Raw genomic sequence first — 26,102 nt, forward strand, 5'->3', positions numbered from 1 at the left:
CAACTACGTGGATGGAACTGGAAGGTATTATGCTAAGTGAAATTAGTCAGAGAAAGATGAAAATCCTATGACTTCACTCATATGAGAACTTTAAGAGACAGAACAGATGAACATAAGGGAAGGGAAACAAAAATAATATAAAAACAGGGAGGGGGACAAAACAGAAGAGACTCATAAATATGGAGAACAAACTGAGGGTTATGGGAGGGGTTGTGGGAGGGGGGATGGGCTAAATGGGTAACAGGCACTAAGGAATCTACTCCTGAAATCATTATTTCACTATATGCTAATTTGGATGTAAATTTTAAAAAATAAAAAATAAAATTAAAAAAGAAAAGAAAGTGAAACGATTGGCATTGCATGAGCAAATGGCACATGTTTTGTCCATAAGTCATATATGAGTGATGTAAAATAATTCCTGAAAAACAAAACAAAACAAAACTCACATAGATACAGAGAACAGCTTGGTGGTTGCCAGAAAGGAGGGGGTTGGGGTGGGTGAAATGAGTGAAGGGGATCAGGAGGTACAAAGTTTCAGTTGCTGAATAAATAAGTCATGGGGATGTAATATACATCATGGTGAGTAGTCAGTAATATCGTATTGCATATTTGAAAGTTGCTAAAAGAATACACTGCAAAAGTTCTCATCACAAGAAAAACATTTGTATAATTTTGTATGGTGAAAGATAGTAACTAGACTTACTGTGATCATTTTGCAATGTATACAGATTTTTTTATTGAAGTATAGTTGGCACACGATGTTACGATGTTACATTAGTCTCACATGTACAACATAATGATTTGACAGACAAGTTTATACATTGACCTGTGCTCACCACAAATGTAGCTACCATCTGTCACCATATAACACTATCTCGATAACCATTGACTATATTCCTTTTGTTGTACCTTTTATCCCTGTGACTTATTCATTCCTTAACTGGAAGCCTGTAGGTCCCACTCCCACACGTATACAAATATTGAATCAGTATGTTGTATACCTGAAACATAATGTTACATGTTAATTATACCTCAATAAATAATTCCTGAGAATCTCTGTGAGAATACTCTAGTTCCTTGTTATCAAGGGGAATGGATCCAAAATGTCACTTATAATGTGAAGACTATGGTACTTACCAGCAACAAATAGTAAATACTGATACTATACTTTCATTCAGGAGATAATTCTAAATTCTATCATTATACTCATAAAAATGTCACATTCCCGAGGAAACCTAAGACATGAACATTTTTGCTGTTAAATACGTACATTCATGGTTCCTATTCAGATCTGTCTAGGCATAGGGGTTGGAAATTAGTTTTTAAAGTTATTTGTTTTGGCGTGCCTTGGTGAGTCGGTCGGTTAAGCCTCTAGCTTTGGCTTGGGTCGTGATCTCATGGTCTGTGGATTTGAGCCCTGCATCGGGCTCCCTGGTGTCAGCACAGAGCCCACTTGGGATTCTCTCGGTCTGTCTCTCTCTCTCTCTCTCTCTCTCTCTCTCTCTGCTACTTTCCCACTTGCACATGCTCTCTCTCTCAAAAATAAACATTAAAAAAATAATTTTGTTTTTAACTATTGTAATTTTTAAGTAAAGGTATTTCCATGGTTAGATGTATAAATGGTAACAAAGAATATCAAGTAAAAGGAAGCCTGCCCCCTGCTCCTGTCCCACAAGCATCCACTTTCCAGTCCAGAGACAACCATCATTATTACCAGGTTCTTCTGTTACCTTCCAGAAATACAACCCCAATAAGCAAACATTTTCCCAAACATGTACTTTTGGGCAACCGTGAGATAACTCAGAAAGCTGCCCCAATGACTGAATCCAGCTCGTAAGTTTTCCTGTTCTCCCCAACAGCCTGGGGGGACTTCCAGTTTCAGTCATCTCACCCTATGGTATCATATCCCACTGGGAGGACTTCTACAGGTACATTGAAACTCCAACACATAGCCTACCCAAATATGACTTAGCAAATTATGTATTGGACACCAACCATGTTTCAAACACCTTATTTTTTGGTTTGTTTATTTATTAATTTTGAGAGACAGAGAGAGCAATTGGGGGAGGGGGCATAGAGAGAGGGAGAGAGAGAATCTGAAGCAGGCTCCCCACTGTCAGCAAGGAGTCCAATGTAGGGCTCGAACTCACATCCATGAGATCACGACCTGAGCGGAAACCAGAAGTTGGATGCTTAACTGACTGAGCCACTCAGGTGCCCCATTTCAAATGCTTTAAAAAACTCATTATCTCACTTAAATATACCATAAAAGAATACCACGTTATAAGGAAATAAAGAGGTTAAGAGATTTGTCCATGACCAACAAGTGGGTCTATAACTATACAAATTAACTATAACAAATTATAACAAATTAAAATGACTTTCTGATCAGTAAAACTTTAGTTTTATTTTCAGTGCCTTAAGGCAACTTTCAGTGCCTTAAGTTTTTAAAAGTTTCAAGAAAATCCATCCATCTTGATTCTCTGGATGAGGTAAAGGCTACTAGAAAGTCAATTAAGTTTTAATTATGAAGTATATCCTGGCTTAATATCATTAATGCTAGGTTGGTAAATTATTTATTTGCCTGATTCTAATTCTCTGTAGCAGAAGGAAGAAGGAAAATGCTAACCTAAACTCCACTAAGTGCTACCTCATAAAATGATAAATTTCAACATTGTAAAAGCAAATGGGAAGGATGAAACCAATGTAAAATTGCAGTCCTGGTGCCCTCTAGTGGACATGGTTGGTTTCAGGAATCACTTGCTAAATTCTAGCCAAACCTGCCAAAGAGGAATGAGGCATTTCTTCTCACTATGCTTTGTCCTCTCCCCTTTCTCCTTCTTTATTCTCTGGTCTTGTCCAGGTTCCCAAAATATACTGATGATATCACTCAGCGTCAAAACTAATAAAACTTTACTTACAGAAACAGGTGTTTACAAAAACAGCCACACCTTTTCATTTACATCCCATGTTTGGCAGCCAGAGACTGTATGATCCCGAACACACGAAAGGCTTACTGTCTGCTACTGAACAGAAAAAGTTTGCTGATCTCTGGTCTGTAAGCGTTATCACTAGCTCTGAAAAACGCTTGGCGAGGAAGGGCTGGTCCCTCGTCGAAAATGTCTGGGAAACCCCCATGAATGCACATGAGCAGTAAAGAAACCTCTAATTTTAATTCCCTCATTCCCTAATTTGTTCAGTCAGGGAACTCTTTTTTTCATCTAATACCTATTTACATCCTATTCAGTGGAAAACATTTTGGGAAATACTATTTTATAATATTGTTCTTAAAGCATTAAGTCTTATTACAGTTCTTATCAGTCTAAGAGGAAATATTCCATCTTGGTGCATCTGTACTCATTTCTTAAGTTATAATTAAATGTTATATTGAGTGTAATTTACTTTAAAATAGTTCACCAACGGGGCGCCTGGGTGGCTCAGTTGGTTAAGCGTCCGACTTCGGCTCAGGTCATGATCTCCCGGTCCATGGGTTCAAGCCCCGCATCGGGCTCTGTGCTGACAGCTCGGAGCCTGGAGCCTGCTTCCGATTCGGTGTCTCCCTCTCTCTCTGCCCCTCCCCTGTTCATGCTCTGTCTCTGCCTCAAAAATAAATAAAAACATTTAAAAAATAAAAAAAAAAAATAGTTCACCAACATAGGGGATATATAAATTAAGTTCGTTTTAACCAACTAGGAGTAGTTAAAAAACACTTCAAGTACCTAACCCAGGAATGGTTATTTAGCCATTGAAAATATCTCCTCAGTCCATAATCCAAAAATGTCTACCAAAACCTTTCAAATTTTTTTTTTTAACGTTTATTTATTTTTGAGACAGAGAGAGACAGAGCATGAACAGGGCGGGGCAGAGAGAGAGGGAGACACAGAATCTGAAACAGGCTCCAGGCTCTGAGCTGTCAGCACAGAGCCCGACGCGGGGCTCGAACTCACAGATCGTGAGATCATGACCTGAGCCGAAGTCGGATGCTTAACCGACCAAGCCACCCAGGCGCCCCCCAAAACCTTTCAAATATCAGTTATCTCACTTAGCAGTAGTGAGTTTAATCAACGTAAGGTGATTGATATAAGTGGTGTTCAAGATATGCATATTGGCCAGAGATATTCTACAAGGTCCTCCATGCTTACATGAAGACGGTTTAAGGAACTAGATAGGCCAGTAGCCCATTCCCCTTGGAGGGCTAAAATTCAGTCCTGGTTCTGGCCACTAAGTATCAAGAAATTCTGTCACTTGATTCCAATCTGAAGATTAGCTGAATCTTTGCCACTCACCATCACATCTGAATTGAGTAAACATCTTAATTTTTTTTTTTAACATTTATTAACTTTTGAGAGACTAGGCGTGAGTGGGGGAGGGGCAGAGAGCGAGGGAGACACAGAATCTGCAGGCTCCAGGCTCTGAGCTGTCAGCACAGAGCCCAACGTGGGGCTCAAACTTACCAAAGAGATCATGACCTGAGCTGAAGTCAGACGCCCAACTGACTGAGCCACCCAGGTACCCCAAGAATTGAGTAAACATTTCTGCCAAAATGCAGGGAGCTAGAACTTCTCCAGCATCTAGGAAGGAGTCTTTATGGCTGCTTTGTGAATTGCAGTACTTATGTGTAGCAGAATTCACTGTAACATGTCAACCAGCAAATAACCCGAGAGGAAGGAAAGCTGAGGCTGATATGAACACACATCCCGGTGAGCCTGGAACAGACCCAGTTTATGCCTGTTTGTCCCACTGAAGTTAACAGCGCCCCCTTTTCACTCTCAAAATACCTCATTTTCAGTGAAAACCCATGTGGCTATCCTATTTATAGCTCTCATCTACCTATGCCTAGTATTTGTGAATGGCAAAACTGACAACGTCAAAAGCTACTAAGAGTTAATAGTTATGGATGATCAATGGCCAAGAAATAGTAAAGTTGACAGGCAAGCTGGGATTGAACATCAACCACAGCCTAATTGTTTACTTTAACTAATTGAACATAAGAGCTATTGTAAACTGAATTTTTATTTCAATATCCTTAAGTAGAAAACTAATCTTTGAACAATTTGCCATATTTTAGGGGCTTATGGTTAAAAAAACTGGCCTAGCCACCTAGAACTTTTAAAGAATAATATTTCTATGATGTGACTAAAAATTAGATAGAAACAAACTTGATAAAAAAACAGTGCTTTGCAGGCTCCCTAAGGCAATGTTTCCTAAAGTGTGGTAGACAGGCCCCCTCATTAGCTTCAGGACTTGTTAAAAACCACAAGATTAAAAAAAATTTTTTTAATGTTTATTTATTTTTGAGAGAGAGAGAGAGAGAGGGAATAGGGGAGGGGCAGAGAGAGAGGGAGACACAGAATCTGAAGCAGGCTCCAGGCTCTGAGCTGTCAGCACAGAGCCCAATGTGGGGTTCAAACTCATAAACTGTGAGATCATGACCTGAGCAGATGCTTAACTGAATGAGCCACCCACATGCCCAAAACCACAAGATTTAAAAACAATAAACAAACAAACCTCAACAACAAAAACAAGATTCCACACTCAAACCAAACCAACAAAATTGGTCTAGGCAGGTAGACCATCGATTTCTGGGGAAGTAGTGTATGGAATTCCATTTTTAGTAGTGACCAATGATTATGCCCATACACTTTGAGAACTGTTGCCCTATTGAGTCCTAAAGTCTGGAATATTCCATAAGACACCTTAGCTCTTGGCTAACTACAATATAGAACTTCTTTATGTCTATGCCCATACCCAGAGGTCTGCTGGTAAATGTTTATCAACTTACAGGAAAAAAGTTTCTAAGCAGATATTAAGTCTTCGCAGCACAATTTACAAAAAATAAAATATGTAATATTCTGTATTATAAATTCTATATAGCTCACTGATCCTCACAGAAGGCTTTTGTTGAGTTTTGCCAAACTCTTACACAACCAACTTATGTTGCAATCAACAAATGAGAATAATTCCAATGAGTGTTGGTTGATATTTTTGTTTACGTTGAGGAAGAGGAAAGTGAGAAGACATGCCATGCCGGGTCCTCACCTGATGCTGTTCATCAATGACATGAGCAACTTCTTTGCTGATGTGGATAATAGTTTTCAGATTCTGGAGGGATATTTCCTCAAATATTTGTGCTATTCATAATGTAACAGCTACCTGAATGCAACACTTTTAACCTACATTATTATATTCCCCATTGTTCTCTGAGAACTAAACAGCAAAAATCAATACATCAAGTCCTAATATGTAGCATCTGATGCCTCTGGGGTAAATATTCCCACTATGGATAATTTCAAACTTCACCAGAGCAAGACAACATTGAATGCAGAGTCGGGAACAGATGAGCAGTAGCCTAAGACCTTTGTTTTGTTTTGTTTTGTTTTGGGAGAGGGAGCATGTGCTCAACTGGAGAGGGGCAGGAGAGAGAGAATCTCAAGCAGGCTTCACATTCCGTGCGGAACCCAACATGTGGCTTGATCCTACAACCCTGGGATCTTGACCTGAGCCTAAATCAAGAGTCAGGTGCTCGACTGACTAAGCCACCCAGGCGCCCCCCTGCAACCCTAACAGAAATTGCTCTGTGGCCAGGTTTTGAATCTTCAAAGTTATTGAATCTGGAAAATGAGGTATTTTGATCTCTCCTCACTTTTGTGCAGTTCCCCCTAGAAGGTTGCCGGGATACATACTAGAATAAACTGTGGCAACCGCCGAAAGCACAGGGGCTGAGGTTCCACCTGTTTCAGACTTGGCTGAGCCTGGCTCCCTCTGGCCCACACCACAGCCCGTCCTCCTTCAATTACAGAGGCCAGCCTTGGACAGAGCTCCTCCTCTTCCTTTACTGCATGTATCAGGGTTTTGTGGTAAAATTCTGGGAGTTGCCGGTCCCAGTCAAATGAGCCTCTCCTCTGGTTAGTAAGTTATTTTGAAACCAGACTTTCTAATCAACAGATAATAGCCTTGAAATAATCCTCCTGGAATGTTTGCTGAACTAACACATACCATTCAAATGCAAAAAACGAACTGGGGAGGGGGGTGCCTTTCACAAAAGCATCTAATTCTCAGATGTGTCCCTTCCTCCCACCAAGTACAGCATAATTAATTCAACAGATAAGGAAGTGCAAACTGTTGGTTAGTAAAGCTGACTTCTATCACAACTTAAAGATCAAAACAGAAACCTGGGGAGGAGGGGGGAAACACAGGGCATGCAAACTCTTCTGAGGCCCAAAACTACAGCCCAATAACCCTGGAAACAAGCAATGGGATATTATCAAACAGCGCTGACCCTAGCAAAAGCATCAGATGGATCAAGTTTCTCTTTGGCTCCTCCAATCCCTGCCCCCACCCCTGCACCTCCCACCAGCACTCCTCACCTTCCTTCTAGGCACTGTTCCTGTGTCCCCTGCCACCAGGAGCCGAGACCTGCTCTTACAAGCAGCCTGACGAATCTTATCGATTTGGTTATTACGGCACTCACAGGTTATTTGCATTTTAATGGAGTCTTCTGGAAATCAGGCCTAAGGGCGTGAAACTTAATGAAAAAATTTCTGTTGAGATTGAAAGTTCTTTGAGCTGCACAAGCCTCATAATACTCAATACTCTCCTAAGTAGCCAACTGATAAGGTTATTCCCGTTTCCTTAGCTGCCTGATGAATGGACCCTGTTTCTTGCTGCTCCTAAGAGGTCCCACTGCAAAGCCTGTCATCAGAGCTCCATCTGCCAGATCTCCTGTTAAAAAAAAATTTTTTAACGTTTATTTTTGAGAGAGACAGTGCGTGAGCAGGGGAGTGGCAGAGAAAGAGGGAGATACAGAACCTCAAGCAGGCTCCAGGCTGTCTGCACAGAGCCTGACGCGTGGCTCAAACTCAAGAACTGTGAGATCACGACCTGAGCCGAAGTCGGGACACTTAACCGCCTGAGCCACCCAGGTGCCCCTCTTGCTGAGTACTTTTGCAGTGAGGGTAGACATTGTTTGAAAGTGACTTCCGCTGGCCCTTAACCCCTGTGTTCTCTTGGCTCCTTTCCACAGTTCCTTCTGGATTCCTGTCTTCCCCACCTCCTCTCTACAAAGGCTTGTAGTAGATGCTTGAGACAGTTTGCTGCAATTCAGTGCTAGATTCTCCATGTACAGATAATTTCAAGTTAGTAGTATTCTCTGTCTAGTTATGCTAAAAGTAGGAGTTGGGTGCGGCTTCACTTGCTCTTCTTGATTTGTATACTTAATTGCAGAATGAAGGGAAAGGTGAAGATTTAGGTAGACATCATTATCCTAGGGCCACCTGGAAATAAACTCTCTGGTTTTGTCTTAAAATAGGTTTCATTTCCATTCTTGAAAGTATTCTTGCTGAGTTTCAATTCTGGCTTAGCAGTTAGTTTCTTTCAGCCCTTTGAAGATACCCCCCCCCCCCTTTTCTGATTTCCATTATTTTAATTCCGAGGTATGCTATCAGTTATGCTACCAATTGTCTTCTGTATTCAAGATTGTATTCCCCTTTTCTTTAATTCCCAGCATTTTCACTACGTGGCATCCAGATATAGGCTTCTTTATATTTCTGTTGTTTGGGATTTACTAAACCACTTGAATCTGTAATTTGGTGTTCATCTTGGAAAATTCTCAGAGATTCTCTTCAAATACCACTTCTGCCCTACCCTCTCTCTCCTCCTTCTGGGACTCCAGATAAACATAAAATTTTCTCACTGAACCCAGTAGGTCCCTTAGTTTCTTGTGCCTATTTTCCAAATACTGTCTCCTTGCTTCAGAAGTTCCGATGATTTCTCCTGACCTGTATTTGTTTCAAAATATGTCAAACATGAGGCTCTGTGCATCGGCTGCTTCTTCCTAAGTAGATAAACACTCCCAAGGCAAAGTAGCCTCAAATGTTGGTCTCTCCCCTCTAGACTTTCTTCTAGATTTTGGTCCACTAATAACTGACTATACTGTTAACACTTTGTTTTTTGTAAGAGGTTTTCTTCTCTTTTGTCTAGAGTCTACTTTTCTTCAGCAGGAAGGCTAATCACCTCGTCTACCATACCCAGCATCAGAGTCTGCAATGTGGTTATTTTCAATAGTTCAGTAGGCATGATCTTCCTTTCTCCCAGGATATTAAAGAATTCTCCAAATTTGTAACTGGGTGTCAGACATGACATATTTAAAGACAAAATTTGTTTGCTCATGTAAACATGGCCACCAAGGACTACTGGAACAAAGCCTTGTACTTCATGTTTGGAAACAAGGCTTTCTCAGGAAACTAGTTTCTCCTGCTATAATTAATATGGTTAGCATTCATTTTAAATAAAGAATATATTATGTCCTCAGAATTAAAAAAAGGCATCTAATAAATCTATACAGTGAATAGCATGTCTTTATTCTATTTACATTTGTTATAAATATAATACATTTTTGAAAAGCTTATTTTTAATTAACTTGAGATTCATATTTTAAACAGATCAACTCAAATGTTAAAGTTACATAATAAAGAATATGATAATTTAAATGACAAAAAATCTCATATTGTGAAATAGTGCACCCTATACTGAGATGAATGAGGAAAAAAAAGTCAAACTCCTTTCAAAACTATATTCAAAGCATCAGAAAAAATTTTTTTCTTTTTACAAAGTTATGTATAAGCCATAGGAACCACCAGATACTGAAGTATGAAGACTCTATAACCAAAGTTCAAAATGTATTTTAGAGAATTGTGTGAAGCAAGACAGGAAAATCCGTATTTAACACTCTATAGAACTTCACAGTAAAGCTGGAATTTATAGACTAATGGCTTAACAGGAGTATCACCAACAAGGCCTTTCCTTCCTCAAAATCATCTGGTAATATTCATATACCATCAATATGTTGTAACAGCAGACTTAGACACTGGTTTTTAAGACAGGGCTTAATAAGGTGCGTGGCTATGTTGAAATTCCGTATTATGAGCATGTAAATTATTACCAGGGTTTAAAGAAATACAAAAAAAGAATATGAGTATTCTCAGTCCAACGTGCTTTGCATCATCAACAGATTGACAAGTCGTAAGTATTTTGCAGTGACCCGACACCAACCTCCATAACAAGTTAGGTATAACAAATACTGCTGTTAAAACCCATTCAGTAAAATAAAATTGATTCTTGTGGATTTCAGTACAAATTTGCAAGTCATCACACATTATTGATGATGATCAGGGCAGGCATGGAGTTCTGCTGACTCGTTTCAAACACTGTAACTTGGTCCGATAACTTGGCAAATACCCTAGGTGTTCCAAGGTTATAAACACCTGTATGGACAAAGCATGCCTTCAGCTGCAAACTGTGAATCTCCTGGCTTTTAAGCTGAAGTTTATATTGTGTTTGTCCAAGCCATGTAAATGATCCATGGATTTCCAATGCTTCTGGACTATGTGGGAGAAGGAAAATGGTAAGTTGAAGGGTTTTATAAAAATTTTCCCCAAGTCTCAGTAACACATCCCTTTCATCTAGCAATTCTACTTCTAGAAACTTTTTCATGAAGCCAACTGTTTCTTAATAACAACAATGACAACAGCTAGTATTACTATTGCTCTAATAGTCAACATTTATTAATAGTTACTATGTTGTAGGCACAAGCATTATTGCATTTAATGCTCACAACAGCAGGTGGGAAATAATGGAACCTGATTTCAAACCTCAGCTTTTAACCAATTGGTTATCTGTACCTAAAAAAAATTCATATACAGGAATGCTTATAATACTGAAACCATTTATAATGCTGAAAAATGGAACCCAGTATCTACCAATAAGGCATCAATTTATGACACACATAATCATACATAGGACGTGTCTGGATTCCATACAGCTGCCCCAGATCCTATTTGGAGTTAGTTTATACAGTAGTAATCCATTCACGTTTCATATTACTTTTCCAAAAATCCAAAAATTTCTGAATTCCAAAAAGCATCTAGCCTTGAGGTATCAGATATGGAAGTATGTACCTGTATTTTTGGGGTATTATTTTACAATCATACACGCACAAAAAAAAAACCTTAAAAAAACTTCTATCACAAACTTGCTGATATTCAATTTTAGAGTTTTTTATCACCAACAAACTTTTCTGAAAAATTCTGTCTCCAATCAAAACAATTTGCTGCTTTTGGAAACTGCTTGTTATTTTATCACTATTGTAATGCTGAGACAACCCTCTGTAAGTCTTCTGTAACATTTCTGTAAAACCAAACACCCAGGGCACGCCTGAATAAACTTTCTCTATCCACATTAGGTAATTATATCCATAAATTGTTCTCAAATCAATCTTAAGCCACAAAACAATCTTGCACTAAATACATCTTTACCTTGTTGTTTTATGCCGAAGATCAACTATTACATCAACATCAGCCTTAGAACAATTGGAAAGTAAAAGGGTGACTGGTACTAAACAAAGGCTGTGGAAGAAAAATGAAAAGGTTAAGCTGTGTATTTTCTTTTTTAAATCAGCTATCTTGAAAATAACACTTAAGAATACCTAACAGTCTCCTTAAAACTAATTAGATTCAAGTAGGGAAAAAAACTGAGTTCCAAAATCACTCAAGACAAATTATTTGTGTAAATAAGAAAAACCTGTTACTACAATACTTGCATACTAAATCCCAGAATATATACATCCACAAAACCATCTTATTTCCATTTATTATAGCTACTACTAAAAAAAAAAAACAAAACAAAAAAAAACCACAACAACAACAACAACAAAAAAAAACACCCAAGTGTTTCTAAGTGGTTATTTCTCAAAATGAAAAACAAAAGTAAAACTCAGATCAATGAAGAAAAAAATAAATCATGAAAATGCCAACAACTAATCCTGTTCTCTTTACGTTTCTTGAAAGTTATTTTGGGAACTTGGACTAGACTGACATTTGCTTTTCTACCAAATTTGCATAAAAGCCATTGTGTTACAGAGAATATGAAAATTCTTTCTATAGAACAAATTATGAGGAAAGCCTTTTTAAGTGGACACATTTTCTCAGGTAACCTAGTTTCTCCTATCACTTTAGAATTAATAAATTACTAAAGTATTACTAAGCACAGAAAGGACAGGCAGTGACAGAAGAGGATATATGAATAGACTGGTGTTATGTTCAAATCAAGAATATAATAAATGGACATAACCTGGGCACAAATGAAGCCTGCTTACATACTAGTATTAATATTTTATTCTATAAACACAAAGAATAAAGAGATAGTAAAAACTAGGTGTGCCTGGGTGGCTCAGTTGGTTAAGTGTCCAACTCTTTTTTTTTTTTTTTTAATGTTTATTTGTTTTTTAGAGAGACAAATGCAGAATGCAAGTGGGCTGGGGTTGGGGCAGAGAGAGACGGAGGCACAGAATCCGAAGCAGGCTCCAGGCTCCGAGCTGTCAGCACGGAGCCTGACGCGGGGCTCGAACTCATGAGCTGTGAGATCATGACCTGAGTTGAAGTCGGCACTCAACTGACTGAGCCACCCAGGCGCCCCAAGTGTCCAACTCTTGAGTTCGGCTCAAGTCATGATCTCATGGTCTCTCTCATGCAGAGCCTGCTTCGAATTCTCTCTCTCCTCTCTCTCTCTGCCCCTCTCCCTGCTCCCTTTCTCTCAAAATTAATTAATTAAAAAAAAAAAAACACTTTATACTAATAGTCTTTGAAAAATGCTAATCTGATGAGGCACAAACAGTCCCTAGAGACCAAACTGCTGACAACTATCCCCCCACCACCAAATTTAGCATTAATAAAAGCATACTACAGTTTGACTAAGGTTCAAATATCTACTCAATAATTCTGTACTCAGTTTTCTCAACTGCAAACTAGGAACAATAATTGTACCTACCTCTTGGGTTTGTTATGATGATTAGGTGAGATCAAATATGCTAAGTGCTGAGAATAATGCTCAAAAGCTCCATAAACAATGTCTAATGTGACTTCTTATTTTGAAAACTATGGCAGCTAAACCCAGTGTTTCACCTCTGTTATCTCTGGTCAAATATTCTTCCTCATATACTTGTTCCTGTATGATCCGTGTGCTACTGCCATAACCAAACCTCCTGCTGTCGCATTCCCTCCCACATTTCTGTTACATTAAGAACACTCCCCTAGACCCTTAATCTCTATGTTTCTATATCTTGCTTTAACTGAAATTTGGCTGAATACACGGCTTCCTCTACAGTCCTCTCAACATTAGATGCTGTGTTTCTTCCAACAGCTTCCATATCTTGGGTCAGAATGTATCATTAATGTAGTTCTCAATGCCACTTCTTGATGATTTCTTCCTCCTACCCCTTCTGTCAAAACATCCATTTTTTGGTCATATTACTCCATGGTTTTTAATCTTTTTTTATGTCCTCATACTAAAATACTAAAACCAAAAATAGTAACTCAGTACAGCAGATTCTTTGGGGGAGGGAGAAAGGATGAGTATTTTGAAATATCTGAGGTAAAGATGAGGGAACCATCTGCTTGACCTCCCACCTCCCATTCATCTTACTCGTCTGGGAAGCAGAGGCATACCACCTACGTGAGAGACACTGCCCGAAGGCTTCTCTTCCAGATCATCTACTGGCTTCAGTTAAAAGCTTCAGCAGGAATTTGCTTTCTTCTTTTCAATCCTGACAACTTTACTAAGTAGATAACTCATTCGACACCTTCCCAAATTCTTACCACCTCATAACCATCAGTACTATTCAAAACTCATCCATCTACCTTCCTTAACCATATTGTAATTTTTTTTTAGTCACCTAAAATAGCTACCTCTGAAATAATACTGTCACTCCACTCTCTGACAACCATCTCCCATTTCTCCAGCTCTCTCACTCAAGTACACTTCTATTCTTAGTTTTGTAAGGATGACCAACCACTCTGGCCCTCTACATCAGTGCTTCTCCATCTTGGTGGCTGCGGTGTAACTATAATTACTGTTTAGCCATTATTTACTCCCCTCACTTCATTATTTACTCCCCTAGCCATTATTTACTTCCCACTGTGGGACTAGGAGTCATTCTTGTTGATGTGAAGGTGAGGCTAATTGGCCAATGGAATATTAATGTCTTTGACGCAAACAAAAGCCTTAAGTGTGCTATCTCAGTATAACTCACCTTTGTACTCCAGAGATATGCCATTAGAAGAACATATCCAAGTAGCTGCTGCCCATTGCACTGAGCCCAAAATATACGTGGTACAGACATGAACCCAACCAACCACAGCTTGAAGGTGAGCTGCAGCCAAACGGTAAGCTGATCTGCGGATCCATGAGTATAAGAATGCCTTATAAGCAACTAAATTCTGGAGTGGTTTGTTGTGAAGCATTTCTGTGGCAACAGTGATGGATACAGGTGCATGCTGGTATCATCTGAGGACATTTAAATTATACAGATGCCTACGTCCTACTCCCAAGAGATTCTGATTTAACTGGCACTGGAATCTTTAAAAATTCCCCAGGTAATTCTAATGGGCAGCAAGGGCTGGAAAAAACTGCCACATTTCATCCTTATCTAGCCTGCCTTGTTTTCACATACTTTGTGTACAGTTTTAATTCTGTGATGTTTTATTTTTAACCCACCACTCTACTCTAGTTTGATCAAACCTGCCCTGCTTCACATAATTCCATGCTAGATTCCCAGATTCTGTGATGCTTTTTAACTCCAATTGAATCATGTGGACAATTCCTAAATATCCTTACCTCTAAAGTACAGCCAAGGTTTTAACTGCTACGGTTAAAAAGAAACACCATGGAATCTAAGATATGAAGCAGGATAGGTCTGATAAAGTAGAACAATGGGTTACAATGAAACATCGGGGTGGGGTGGGGGGTGGCCCTGGGTGGCTCAGTCATTAAGTGTCTGACTCTTGGTTTTGACTCAGGTCATGATCTCACAGTTCATGAGTTCAGGCCCTGCATCAGGCTTTGCACTGACAGCGTGGAGCCTGCTTGGGATTCTCTCCCTCTCTCCCTCTCCCTTTTTGTCCCTCCTCCACTCTCTCAAAAATAAGTAAATAAACATTAAAAAAAAAAAAAAAAAAAAAAAAAGAAACATCAGGGAATCCAAATTTCCCATGAAAGTACATGAAGTCATGACAGACTTGATAGGGATAAAACATACCATCTTCCCCCTCAACTACAGCTGCATATTAGAGCAACATTAAGACCTGGGCAATAATTTAAATGGTTAAAATTTTTAAAAATCTGACAACAGTGGTGGTAAAGATATGAAGCAAAGGGAACTGCTGGTGAGTTGTACAAGATGGTCAAACTATTTGGAAAAATTCCTAGATAAGCATGCAAAAATAAGGGGGGCTGGGCAAGTTCACATAAACCAAGAGATTACACACAAGATTATTCACAGCAGAATTCAAAATAGCTCAAATATGAAAATAATCCCAAAGTCCATCAAGAGAGTAAATTATTCCAGTGCATTCAAACATATTCATATGGCAATGAAAATGTTATAGCTTCATGCAGTGGCTGACAATTACTAACATAATATTAAATGAAAGCAGCTGGACATAAAAAGAAGATACTCTGTATAATTCCACTTATATAATAAAGTTCAAAAAATGCCCCATGAAAATCAAAATTAGAGATGCATATAAACTTAGTTGGGAAAATTATAAAAAGCAGCAAAGAAATGACTACCAATATGGGGGGGGGGGGGCAGGGTAGTGACTGTGAGGGAGTACCAGCGGGCTTCTGTGATGCTAGCAATATTTTATTTCCTGAATACAGGTAGTTTGGTTATTTGGGTGTTAATTTTGTGGGGGGTTGGGAGGAAATGACTGTAGTCACTCATTGTCAGATCCAATAAGTAACCTTTTCATCCTTTTGCTATTTGACATTTTTGCAGCATTTTAAACAGTTAACCCATTTCTCTCTCACTGAACTTTTGAGATATCACTTTCTCATTGATCTTTTCTTCCTAATTACTTCTCAACCAGTCTTTTTCACGGATTTCTTTTTCCTTAGCTTTTCTCTCAGATGTCACTGTTCTGTAGGTCACTGTTCTCTTTTTGTTCTATCCCACCTCATCCCCACCCTACCCAGGGTGACTTCACCAAAATTCATACCTTCAATTTTCACTTATAGACTGATTCTAATAGACTTCTCTCCATGTTTTTATACCTGCAAACCAGCAACTTTTTGAAGTGTCATCTGATTTAGGACTTTTTATTTACAGAACCTTAAGTTTATATAATCAACCTACTTACCAAAATTGCAAATACAGATGCCCCTTGAACAATACAGGGGTTAGGGGTACCAACGCCCACACAATCGGAAATCATATACACCTTCTGACTACCTTAACACTTAACTACTAATAGCCTACTGTTGACCCAAAGCCTTACCAATAACATAAACTGTCTATTAATGCATATTTTGTATGGTATATGAATTATATACTATATTCTTATAATAAAAGAAGCTGAAGAAAAGAAAATATTAAGAAAACCCTTAAGAGAAAACACATTTACAATAAAAAAGATCATGTATAAGTAGACCCACACAGTTTGAACTTCATCGTTCAACTGAACTGAACATCATTCCCCAAGAAGTTTGGCACTTAGTAAATCTTAAGTAAATGATGCTATTAAAACTTGAACTGTTTGATGAGTCTATACTATAGTCATTTCTTACAATTAATTTGTGTCCAACACAAAAACAAATAACATATTTTTTCCTTGTTTTTGACTTAGTGATAAACTTGCCCACCAGAAACTTTTGGCAATTGAGGTGTCTAAGGCAAATAGCCATCTCTAACCACAGGTGTAACATACAGTAATCAGAGTAAAGGGTAAAATATTTAAGAGCACTTTACAGATACTCAATATTATTCTAAATTTCTTCATCAATATTTGGGTTAATGCTATAGTTTAAATAAATAAGAGTCTCTGCGTGGGTGTGCGCATGTAGAAAAATTTTAACAAAAATAAGCCTCAGACCTTTTTTGATGAAATGGATGATTAAATGATTCTGGATAGTGAAGACTCGTTTTAATGAGATTAGAAAGCTGCTCTACTGACGGTCTTAAAGGAACTGTAGTGTTTTCTGGCCTGAAAAATTTTAATAGTTCCATTTCTGGTGGTTCCTGAGAAAAGAAAAAAATATACATATGACAATAAAAACACTGTCTTGTTAAAATATAGCATAAACAAAAGTAGTGAAAAACAGCTGAGATAACGGAAAGCATGAACAATACTTTCTGCTGTTATTTAAACCAATAGAATCATCTGCGATATAATCTAGGATAAAGAATTTAGACTCAGGGGCGCCTGGGTGGCTCAGTCTGGTTAAGTGTGTGATTCTTGATCTCAGCTCAGGTCATGATCTCGCAGTTTGTGAGTTGGAGCCCCATGTCAGGCTCTGCACGGACAGTGTGGAGCCTGCCTGGGATTCTGTCCCTCCCCTGCTCATGCTCTCTCCCTTTCTCTCTCAAAATAAATAAATAAACTTAAAAAAAAAAAAAAAAGAATCTAGGATCAGAATCATTTATTCATTCCTTATTTATTATGTGGAGTTAGACTTGAATTCCAACAACTTCACATATTAGCTCTGTGATCTTGGATAAGGCATTTAATGTCTTAAGACTTAATTTCCTCATTTATAAAAAAGTCTCATAATAATTTCAAAATCTGTTGTGGGTCTCATCTAGTAAAATTCCTTATTACTTAGTACTTAAGCTACAGACATTCAATTGTATAGCATCTGTTTTAATAAAAAACTAAAGTTGCCTTAAAATTTCATTTTGAAAATAGACTGCTGTGTTTTATAGATTGTAATCCTTCATCTGTATTAACTGAAGGTTAACACACATGTAAAAGTCTCAATATAGCCAATGTCAGGCATACTGTAAACATTTCATTATCATTATCATCTAAATGAAAACAGAGAGTATTGTCCCCTTTCTAGTGGTATTTTTTTCTTAGCCATTTTTTCTCCATTTCCCTTTACCATCCAGGAAAATTTTGATTTTTAATTTCTTGCTAGCCTAGCTGGACATTGATCTACACCAGGGATTGGCAAACTACAGCCCATGGACCAAATTCAGCCTGCCTCCTGGGTTTTTTGTTTGTTTGTTTGTTTGTTTTTTGGAAAGTAAGTTTTATTGACCCATAGCCATATCCATTTGTTTACATACTGTCATACGGTTACTTCTGGACTTCACCAACAGAGATGAGTAATTAAGACAAAGACCTTCTGGCCAGTAAAGCCTAAAATATTACCTACCATCTGCTTATTCTTAGAAAAAGTTTGCTGATCCCTGATCTATATAGCTGTAAAAGTAAGACCTAAATTTGCTTTTGATTTATAAGTCAGAGAAAAGTGACTAGAGGTTTACGCTGGAAGAAAGAAGAGAACGGAAGCAGAATTTCTGGGGTGCTGGTTATGTTCTATTTCTTTATCTGGGTCCTGGTTATACTGGAGTATTCAATTTGTGAAATTCAATGAGCTATTCAACTGTTCTGTATTTATCTTACACTTCAATTGAAAGTTCAAAAAATGTATTTTTTAATATATTCCAATCATCAAAAAATAAGCTATTATTTGAGACTTCTAAGTTATACTAAATAAATTTCTATATGCCACTTATTAGGAGGAAAATACATGAACAACAGCCATGAAAAGGATACCAAAGGCCCAAGCTAATTTACTAAGAGAATACTTAAAAGAGTTTCCCCCTCTCGCAGCTTTAGAGTAGCAAAAAGTATTTTCACAATCAGCACTAAATATTTGTGCAGCAGTTTGGTAATAAGGATTTGATTCTACCTTATGACATTTCTACCACAAGACAGACAAGATGTAAAGAATTATCATCCTGGTTTTACAAGTGAGTAGTAAGCTAAAGTTCATTAAGTTATGCAAGTAATTTATACTAGATCATCAATCTGAAAGTTTTGGGGCTCCAAATCTATCATTCACAGTATGATGAAACCGCTTTATGTCCCAAGTTCAGTTAACCATATAAAGAGAATATAAAATATTTCAAAAGTGAAATACAGAGAAATAAAAAGGATATGCTATTCATGGTACGTAAAATGAAAATATCACTTTTTTTTTAAATGTTTATTTATTTTTGAGAGAGAGAGAGAGAGAGAGAGAGAGAGAGCAGGGGAGGGGCAGAAAGAGAGGGGGACAGAGGATCTGAAATGGGCTCTGCATTAACAGCACAGAGTCTGATGTGGGGCTCAAACTCAGGAACTGAGAGATCATGACCTGAGACAAAGTCTGATGTTTAACTGACTGAACCACCCAGGTGCCCCAAGAATACAAATATATTTTATATAAATCATTTCTGGGGTACCTGGGTAGCTCAGTCAGTTGAGCATCTGACTTCAGCTCAGGTCATGATCTCACGGTCTGTGAGTTCAAGCCCCGCGTCGGGCTCTGTGCTGACAGCTCAGAGCCTGGAGCCTGCTTTAGATTTGTGTCTCCCTCTCTCTCTGCCCCTCCCCCACTCATGCTCTGTCTCTCTCTCTGTCAAAAATAAACAAACATTAAAAAAAATTTTTTTTAATCACTTCTTCCTTTTCTAAATACTTATTCTGCCTATGTTTGAGATATTCTAAATTATCAAAAGTTTGTAACATAGACAACCAAAACTTGGGACTTCAAAGGGGAAAAAACAATTTTCTTATATTAAGAAATAGATCCAGGGTTAAATTTGATATCTTCATTAAACCTAATGGAATATTACCATTAGTAATCATCAAAGTAAAAACTGATTCAAGTTGTAGAACAACCAGTGAATGCTAAAACTAGTGGAACTAGGTTTAACAAGAAATCAGACATTTACATAGGCCCAAATTATTTCTCCACAAATTACTTATTAGAAACAACAGTAACTTTACTGTAGAGAAATAAGGTGGACCTTATCAGTGTGACCCATCACTGATAATGAAACAAATTAATATCAAGAGCTTTCTGATGTAATTCACTGGCAGGGACATAACATCACTTCTGTAGTATCCCTGCCAAAAATGTATAACCTTAATCTAGTCCTGAGGAAACAAGAAAAAACCAAAGAGGTATTATTTTACATTAAAATAACTTGCCCATGCTCTTCAAAGATATCATATGACACAGGACAAATGAAGGCTCAGAAACTGTCCCAAATTAAAGGAGACTAGAGAAACAGGACAAGTAAATGCAATGTATGATCTTGGACTGGATCCTGGTAAGAAAACACAAACTGTTACAAGGATAAAATGGAGAACTCTGATGGCATTTGAATATGGACTATACAGGAGTACTGCATCAATGTGAAACTTCGTGAATTTAATAATAGTTTTTGTGATTATTTGAGAGATTATTCTTTTTTTTTTTTATGATTTGGGAGAGGATTTTTTTTTTTTAAATGTTTATTTTTGAGAGACAGAGAGAGACAGAGTGCAAGCAGGGGAGGGCAGAGAGAGAAGGAGACACAGAATCCGAAGCAGGCTCCAGGCTCTGAGCTGTCGGCACAGAGCCTGATGCGGGGCTCAAACCCACCATCCGATCCGTGAGATCATGACCGGAGCTGAAGTCGGACACTTAACTGACCAAGTCACCCAGGCACCCCTATTTAAGAGATTATTCTTATTCATTGCAATACTCAATGAAGTAAATAGGGGCAGAGGAGAAGGATGTCTGCAAATTTACTTGAGAGTAATTACTTAAGAATAATTAAGAAAAAAATCAATGTGTACATAAACAGAGGAAGAATGATAAAACAAAGAAAGTAAAATGCTAACCACTGGTGAACCTTGGTAAAAGGTGTAAGAGAGTCACTCTTTACACAATTCTTGCAGCTTTTCTGCAAGTTTGAAAATTATTTCAAAATAAGTTTTCAAAAATAATGTAAGAAAGCTTGAAATTAAGATTCATTATTTAGAAATGCAATACAAGGTCATGGTTCAAATTACTGGAAATTTTGTTCATATATACGAGAACTTTTTGGTAAGATGAAATAGTATTTTATGAGAAATGAGAAAACATATTAAATACTATTCCCAGCTGCTGCACAACTCCAGGGGCCATCTTTACATTTCACGATATGCCTCCTCTGGAGTTCTGCAGTGGCAAGGGCATGTTTCCCTTCCTCTCAAGCAAATCAATTCTTTTTGTAACTATGAATTCTAGATTCAATACAGAATATTAGGAAACCTCAAGATCACAAGTGTATCTAATACTCTTACAAGATGCTAATGAATTTTATTTATGTTCATTTCTCATTCTAATTAGTCGTCTGCCACCAACCCCCCACTCAAATCTCAATATAAAAGCCTGCATATACCAGCAGATCCCTTTAAAAACCCAAAAACCAACCAAACAAAAAACCCCAAGTTCACAAGAAGACCCAAAGCAAACATTACTATTACCTGTTTCTGAGGACATGAAAACGCTTCTTTTCCTATAGTGCGAAGAATAACATGATGCTGACCTTCCAAAATTAGTTGCTTACTATCTTCCACTACATAAGCCTAAGACATACAAAGCACAAAAACGTTACCTTGCTTGGCAATACCTCAAAAGTAATGAATGCAATTATTTGATGGAAGGTAGAAATATCATGGCTGTTTATCAATTATCAACACGATGGCTATGTCAGCATTTCTACTTTTATTTACTCATTCAATCAATAAAGAATCTGTCAAAATCTGTTTGCCTCAGTATAATACAGTTGGGCCTGGATATTTGAAGGATACATCTTAAAATCTTTCTTCAGTTTTCTCTAGAGCTCTTAAGAAACTAGTGCTATAACACAAGTCTTTTTGTGATTGAACTACCAAAATACAGGCAAAACGTACATGCTTCTGAAATGCCACAGGGTTTATCACCTAGAAGAACATAATCGTGAAAACAATCATAAATCTTATAAGTGGAAATGTCACACCCTTGGAGATATCTTAAACATAAGTACATATACTTTAAAAAAAAAACAAAGGCCAATTTCATCTATATCAAAACACTGGTTCCAGCATATAACTCATCTCCCTCTTGAACCGCTTCTGTCCCAGAGAAAATATAATACGTAAATGGCTCTGATACGCTGTTATTGCCACATTATGCAAATACAAAGGTTTAAAAATTTTTTAACAAGCCCAATTTTTTTACTATTAGATTCAACAGACACAAGATTTCTCAGCCAAAATGCTATAGAAGTTTCTAAATGTTTATGTTCAATTTTTGTACTCATTTTATCATGACCAGTGACAGCATGTCATCTGCAGACCAACTTGGGAGTAGTGCACTAAGGCATTGGACAGCCCAGGACCTGCTCGTGTGAACCAATACATAACCCAAAATGCTGGACTTAAACACCTGACGGGGTGGACCTTTGAGAGGTTGAATACAAGGTTCTGAGACATGTCACGTTTTTTCCAATGGTCTCATGGGATCGAACAAAAATCACCCCTAGCCATGTCTAATTCTATAAATAACATTCTCCTTTCTGCACAAAGGCTTCGCTTTTTAAAACAAACATTTATACTTGGTTAAAACTGCTGAGTTGTTCTGTGCCTCTTTTCCAATTATTTTTCACAAAGATGTTGTCTGAGCTCGGTTTTTCTCCTGAATTATATTTTATTAAAAGAGTCCTAGGCATCCTGTGTTTCCTCCTCCACAGCTTAAATGACTTTTCAAATTTCATTTCATTCAGTGTGTCATTTCTGCATTATCTAGAGACCTCACTAAAGGAACTCTACCACTTTCTCAAATGAGTATGTGATAAACACAAATACGAGCCACTACCAACTTCATATCCCATTCTTCATTCTATTCCAATTCCATTTTCTAGCCACGGAGCATCACAATCTTAGTTTTCTTCTTCATGTGATCAGCAGTACTACTAGTAGTGGGATTTTATTCCGGGCTGTTTTTTAAAAGGTAACACTTTCACCCCCAGCCAAAGTTACTGTGGACTTAACAATGAATACAGAGTACAAATTACTCAAAATCTTGTCTCAGTAATATTACAAAGTGTTACACGGCAGGAATCTGTGGAGTGACAGCCACATACGCCACGGTTATAGTATATATTTAATGACTGGTTGGTTTACATTAAGAGGAAAATACTGCTAAGCCTGAAAATAGAATCCTCTTGATTCTAAGCCCCAAGAACATCTGATTTCAAGCTAAAAATGTGTAACTGACCTTTTAAATAATAAACATCTATAGTCAACAAAAGTACCAATTTGTTTAAGCAGTTTTATTAAAACTCATGCAAAAAAATAAAAAACTCATGCCAGCTTAGTTTCAAGAAAGTTTATTTAAAAATGTGTGATTTAGTAAAAATAATAGTCTAGAATATCTGAACCAATTTAAAAATACATATATTGATCATCTACTATGAAAATACCTCTATGTGAGAGAGCTCTTGTATCAGACAACACAAAATGAAACCTTTCCACACAGTGCAGGTGAATATCCTTAGGCAAGATCCTTAATTTCACTGTAGAATTGTTTTTTAAAAAGTAATATATAATTGTATCATATATTCTATGTAATGCATACAATTTATATGCAATTATAAATTTCTAAGATACAGAGGGTACACTGTGCGAAACAAGCCTGCTCTGTATAACAGGTAACTCTAAGGAAGACTAATGCCTAAGCAATCTCATTTTGCTCTGTCGTGTGTGGATCTTATTTGGATATGATTTTTAAAAAATTAAAATATTTTAAAATAGTCTGGAAAAACAAAAACAGACCAACAAATAGATCATAATTAAGAAGTACTGTTAATTTGGTTGGATGAGATAACAATATTTTGGAGATGTTAAAGAAAGTCTTCATCTGCTAGAATACAGAGCATTTACACGTAAAATATTATGTCACTAAAAAAAAATACTATAGCAAATAATAAAGGAAAGTAAAAATAAAAGAAAACAAAGGAGAGGGGCTAATGGAATAGATGAAAGATGAATGGCCACAAATTAGTGACTGTGGAGTCTGAGTAATGGGTACCTGAAGGTTCACAGTGCTATTTTTTTCCATTTTCAGTTTCTGAAAATGCCAATAATAAAGAATTTAATAATAACAGTTGTTTTCATGGAAGTTAACAAATCTAATATTCTCAGTACCACTTAGAAGTAACAATAACAAAGAAGAAAGCTATCTAATTTGAATTCTTTAAGTAAAAAAGTCATTATAGAACTATTTAAATAAAATTATAAAACAACTTTAATATTGAAACTGAAAAACTTAAGCAGAAAAAATGCAAATACCAGCTTACATCTGTTCTTTAGCTTGAGGCTCAAGTATCCGTAAGCAAGGCTTGCTGAAATAATTTAGTGACACATACCTTCCATAATACGACAATATTCAAATCCACCTCACTGCACTTCTGAATCAATCTCACAGCATCCTCTAATGACTGTTTTTCAGTATGCACGGACGGCTGGGCTTGTGGTTTCTTTAATTCAGAAGATAAGCTTCGATAAAAGAAGTCTGCACATGGACTTGCTGAACTGATTATCTGTCAAAAGAAAATCACTTATCTACATAAATGTTTTCAATTAAATGCACCCTACCAAAATTTATATTTCTCTATATATTTCTGTATAACCAAAATGCTTATTAAAAAATTTCTGGTCAAGTATCCAGGGAAGATGATGGGTAGCTCTAAGAAAATGAATAAAAAATAAATTATTGAAAAGTAATATTTTTTGTGCTATTAAAATAACAGAAATAGTTCTCATTCGAATACTTAGAATACTAGACAACATCTAGTGAAACAGAATGCAAACTGAGTAATTGGTCTTAATGTGGCTCTTCTACTTGAAGGAAGAGAACATGAGAAAAGAATTTTTTAAAAACTTCTTAATGGAATCAGAAGTACAGGATTTCCTTTAATGGGATATTATGTTTCACAGTAAACTGTCTACACTTAGGATTCCCTTCATTATAGGCTATATTATATAGATGCTAAGTTTCAAGTTAATTATTAAATATTAATAAATACACACATTTTCCCTTTAAGAATAAACTATTTTCTGGTAAGCAACTGTCCCCATAGTTTTCTCACTAATCTGTAGTGCTTGGGGAGTTCTATTTACTCAACCAGATTCATCAAAAGGGAAAATGTCCTTTTTTGTTTTTACTTTCTTCAGTACTCCTATACAAAATTATTTGCTAATAAATAGAATAAAAATTATACACTTAATACGATTTAAGGGTCTTGATTATGTCTCTAGGGATTTTAAATTTAAAAAAGAAGTGAAAAGGACAAACAACTGAAATCATGAAACCTAAATTCAGTCATTCAGGAGGCATGGCATTGCTAAAAGTATACTTGTTTTGGAATTACTGGGCTTTTGGTACTCTGAGATATTTCTAAATAACTGCTTCTTCAAATAGTCAAAAGATAGCCACAAAGAGTGAGTCAGATGAAGGCCAATGATAAGAGAAATACAAAAGCATAAGAATGTCTGGAATTATCAAATCAAAAAACACAAAGAAGAAACAATAACACAAACAGTAACATTGTTAACAGTACCAGGGCATGCCTACGTGGAAGTTTACACCCTTGGTCCAGCATTTCTCAAAGCAAATCACCACATCACCTCGTCAGATTATATGCAGAGCTGGTTGAAAATGCATATTCCTGGGGTTAAGCTTCCAACTCTCTGATTTCAGCTTGGGTCATGATCTCACAGTTTGTGAGTTCTAGCCCCACATCGGACTCTGTGCTGACAGTGTGGAACCTGCTTAGGATTCTCTCTCTCTCCCTCTCTGCCCCTCCCCGACTCACGTTGTCCCTGTCTCTGTGTCTCTCTCAAAATAAATAAATAGGAAGGGAGGGAGGGAGGGAGGGAAGGAAAAAATGCATATTCCCAAACAAATGCATATTCCCAAACTCCCCCCAAGACATAACAAATCAAAGTTTTGGAGGCGGGAAAGCAAAATTTTCATTTTTACAAAATTCTCAGATCAAAAAGCGGGTCTGAAAAAAAAAAAAAAAAAAGAGACTAATAACCTTAACATCATCTAGGAGCTTACAGTAATTTAGTATACATATTTTTTATTAAGTAAACTATGCCCCATGCAGGGCACGAATTCACAACCCCCAAATCAAGAGTCACATATTCTACCAAATGTGCCAACCAGATGCTCCAGCTTATAGCAATTTAGAATCTCAGGTC

General features: G+C 37.2%; 1 protein-coding gene across 2 annotated transcripts in view; it reads right to left on the reverse strand.

Annotated features, from left to right (window-relative positions):
- Positions 1-9,338: 9,338 nt before the first annotated feature.
- The window catches only part of TRAPPC8 (trafficking protein particle complex subunit 8), an 81,972-nt gene continuing 65,208 nt past the window's right edge, over positions 9,339-26,102 (reverse strand). For both annotated transcript variants that reach the window (XM_060613539.3, XM_060613538.3), the window contains exons 25-29: positions 24,263-24,436; positions 21,339-21,440; positions 16,923-17,068; positions 11,313-11,402; positions 9,339-10,381 (exon numbers count right to left, since the gene is read on the reverse strand). In XM_060613539.3, coding sequence (XP_060469522.2) covers positions 10,147-10,381; positions 11,313-11,402; positions 16,923-17,068; positions 21,339-21,440; positions 24,263-24,436 — 747 coding nt within the window. In that variant the 3' untranslated portion in view covers positions 9,339-10,146. The remainder of the gene's footprint in view (positions 10,382-11,312; positions 11,403-16,922; positions 17,069-21,338; positions 21,441-24,262; positions 24,437-26,102) is intronic.

The sequence above is a fragment of the Panthera onca genome, chromosome D3, assembly GCF_046562875.1.
Source record: "Panthera onca isolate mPanOnc1 chromosome D3, mPanOnc1 haplotype 2, whole genome shotgun sequence".
In the NCBI taxonomy this organism is placed as follows: domain Eukaryota; kingdom Metazoa; phylum Chordata; class Mammalia; order Carnivora; family Felidae; genus Panthera; species Panthera onca.